The following is a 1,704-nucleotide window of genomic DNA, read 5'->3' as shown; positions in this document are numbered from 1 at the left end:
TCTATCTATCTATCTATCTATCTATCTATCTATCTATCTATCTATCTATCTATCTATTTCTAGTCCCCAGTGTAGAAATAGCCTAGAGGTTAGGGAAATGGAAACGTTAGAGTGAATGGTTAGCCCCAAGCTGGAATGGTACTGATCACACATTGCTTCCAAGAATAGTGAGCCTGAGGGGTGAGGGGACTTGTTCTGGAGAGCTCCAATACCTTTTTAGGACTTCAAAGGGAGCCAGAATCTAGAGGACTTCTCAGCTTTATTCAATATGCACATCAGCCCCCTCACCCTACCCAGGAAGACATATTGTCTCTTTAAAGACTTTTAAGGGCTAATCTATAAGTTCTGTCCTTGATGGGCTAAAATAAGCATATCAATGATTATAAATCGACAGCTATACTCACATTCAGATCTAGCTCAAAGTTGCTATCCACAATTGAAGATGACAGGACCTCAAAACCCAGGGAACTGGATCCAATTGGCACTGGTACTGCAAGAGGATAGCAGAATGTTTGCTAAAAATACACAGTATGCTATGTATAGAATATACTGGATAACAGTATGAAGTATTGGAAATAGACATAGGGTAAGGGGCTTTGGGAGGGCAGTGTCTCTAAGGCCCCTTAGAGTTCTGTCATTCTGTAGTTTAAGGTTCCTTTTAATTCTGACATTCTATTTTCTAAGGCCCCTTCCAGTTCCAACATTCTGTGTTCTCCTTCCATCTCTGACATTCTTTGACTTTATGGTTAAGATGTTTAAGGACTGCTGCTTTGAGATAAGAGCCTGATTAACTCTGTTAAGTCTGTTAATAGCTCTGCAAGACCACTGCAGGAACAGGGAAATGTGAAAGAAGGAAAGAAAGAGAGAGAAAAGCAAAATTATGGCATCCTGTCTTAAAGAGCTTAGAATGTAATAGGGAGAGATTGGACAAAAAGCCAGGCCCATTCCCCTGTCGTTGAATAGTCTCCACAGTCTCTCAAACTACCTTTCCAGCCTTATCTCTCTTTCCTGATATGAAGCTTCTGCTCAAAAGTGCCACCTCATTATACCACCTCAACCAATAGTTCCCTGCTGTTTAGTTATTTCAGTCATTTCATTCTCTTTGTGACCCCATTTGGGGTTTTCTTGGCAAAGATACAGAGTGGTTTGCCATTCCTTCTCCAGATCATTTTGCAGTTGAGGAAACTGAGGCGAATAGGGTTAAGTGACTCACTCAGGGTCACACAGCTAATAAATGTCTGAGGCCAGATTGAACTCAGGTTTTCTTAACTCCAGGCCTGGAGCTTTATCCACTGTGCTGCCTAACTGCTCTCAAGGGTTTCCAGCTACGTACTTTTTCTGCTCTGTTCCCTCATATATGGATGCCTTTCCTCCTTATCTCGAACTCATCCAAATCTAACCTAGCCTCCAGAATCTCAGCGAAGGTTCTAGCTTCTCTAGGAAATTTTCCTTCATCCCAGTCCAGGGGCCAACTAGATGCTTTCTAGAGTCCTTTCCAGATCTAAAATAGTATAGTTTCTCTTTGCCTGGACTCCTTCCTTTCTTTCTTCCTTCCTTCCCTCCTTACTTCCTTCTCTCTCTTGTCTCTTTCTTCCTTCCCTCTCTCCTTTTTCTTTCTTCTTTCCTTTCTTCCTTTTCTCTTTCTTCCTTCCTTCCTTCCTTTCTCTCTCTCTCTCTCTCTCTCTCTCTCTCTCTCTCTCTCTC

At 42.0% G+C, this 1,704-nt stretch overlaps 1 protein-coding gene across 1 annotated transcript in view; it reads right to left on the bottom strand.

The window, feature by feature from the left end:
• Positions 1–1,704, bottom strand: part of BPIFB1 (BPI fold containing family B member 1) — a 20,610-nt gene that overhangs the window by 12,384 nt on the left and 6,522 nt on the right. The window contains exon 6 of the mRNA XM_027867071.1: positions 405–490. Within this exon, the coding sequence (XP_027722872.1) occupies positions 405–490 (86 nt within the window). The remainder of the gene's footprint in view (positions 1–404; positions 491–1,704) is intronic.

Source organism: Vombatus ursinus, unplaced genomic scaffold, assembly GCF_900497805.2.
Source record: "Vombatus ursinus unplaced genomic scaffold, bare-nosed wombat genome assembly UNPS02014785.1, whole genome shotgun sequence".
In the NCBI taxonomy this organism is placed as follows: Eukaryota; Metazoa; Chordata; class Mammalia; order Diprotodontia; family Vombatidae; genus Vombatus; species Vombatus ursinus.
The sequence above is the reverse complement of the archived record's forward strand: the minus strand, read 5'-3'. Positions and strand labels throughout refer to the sequence as shown.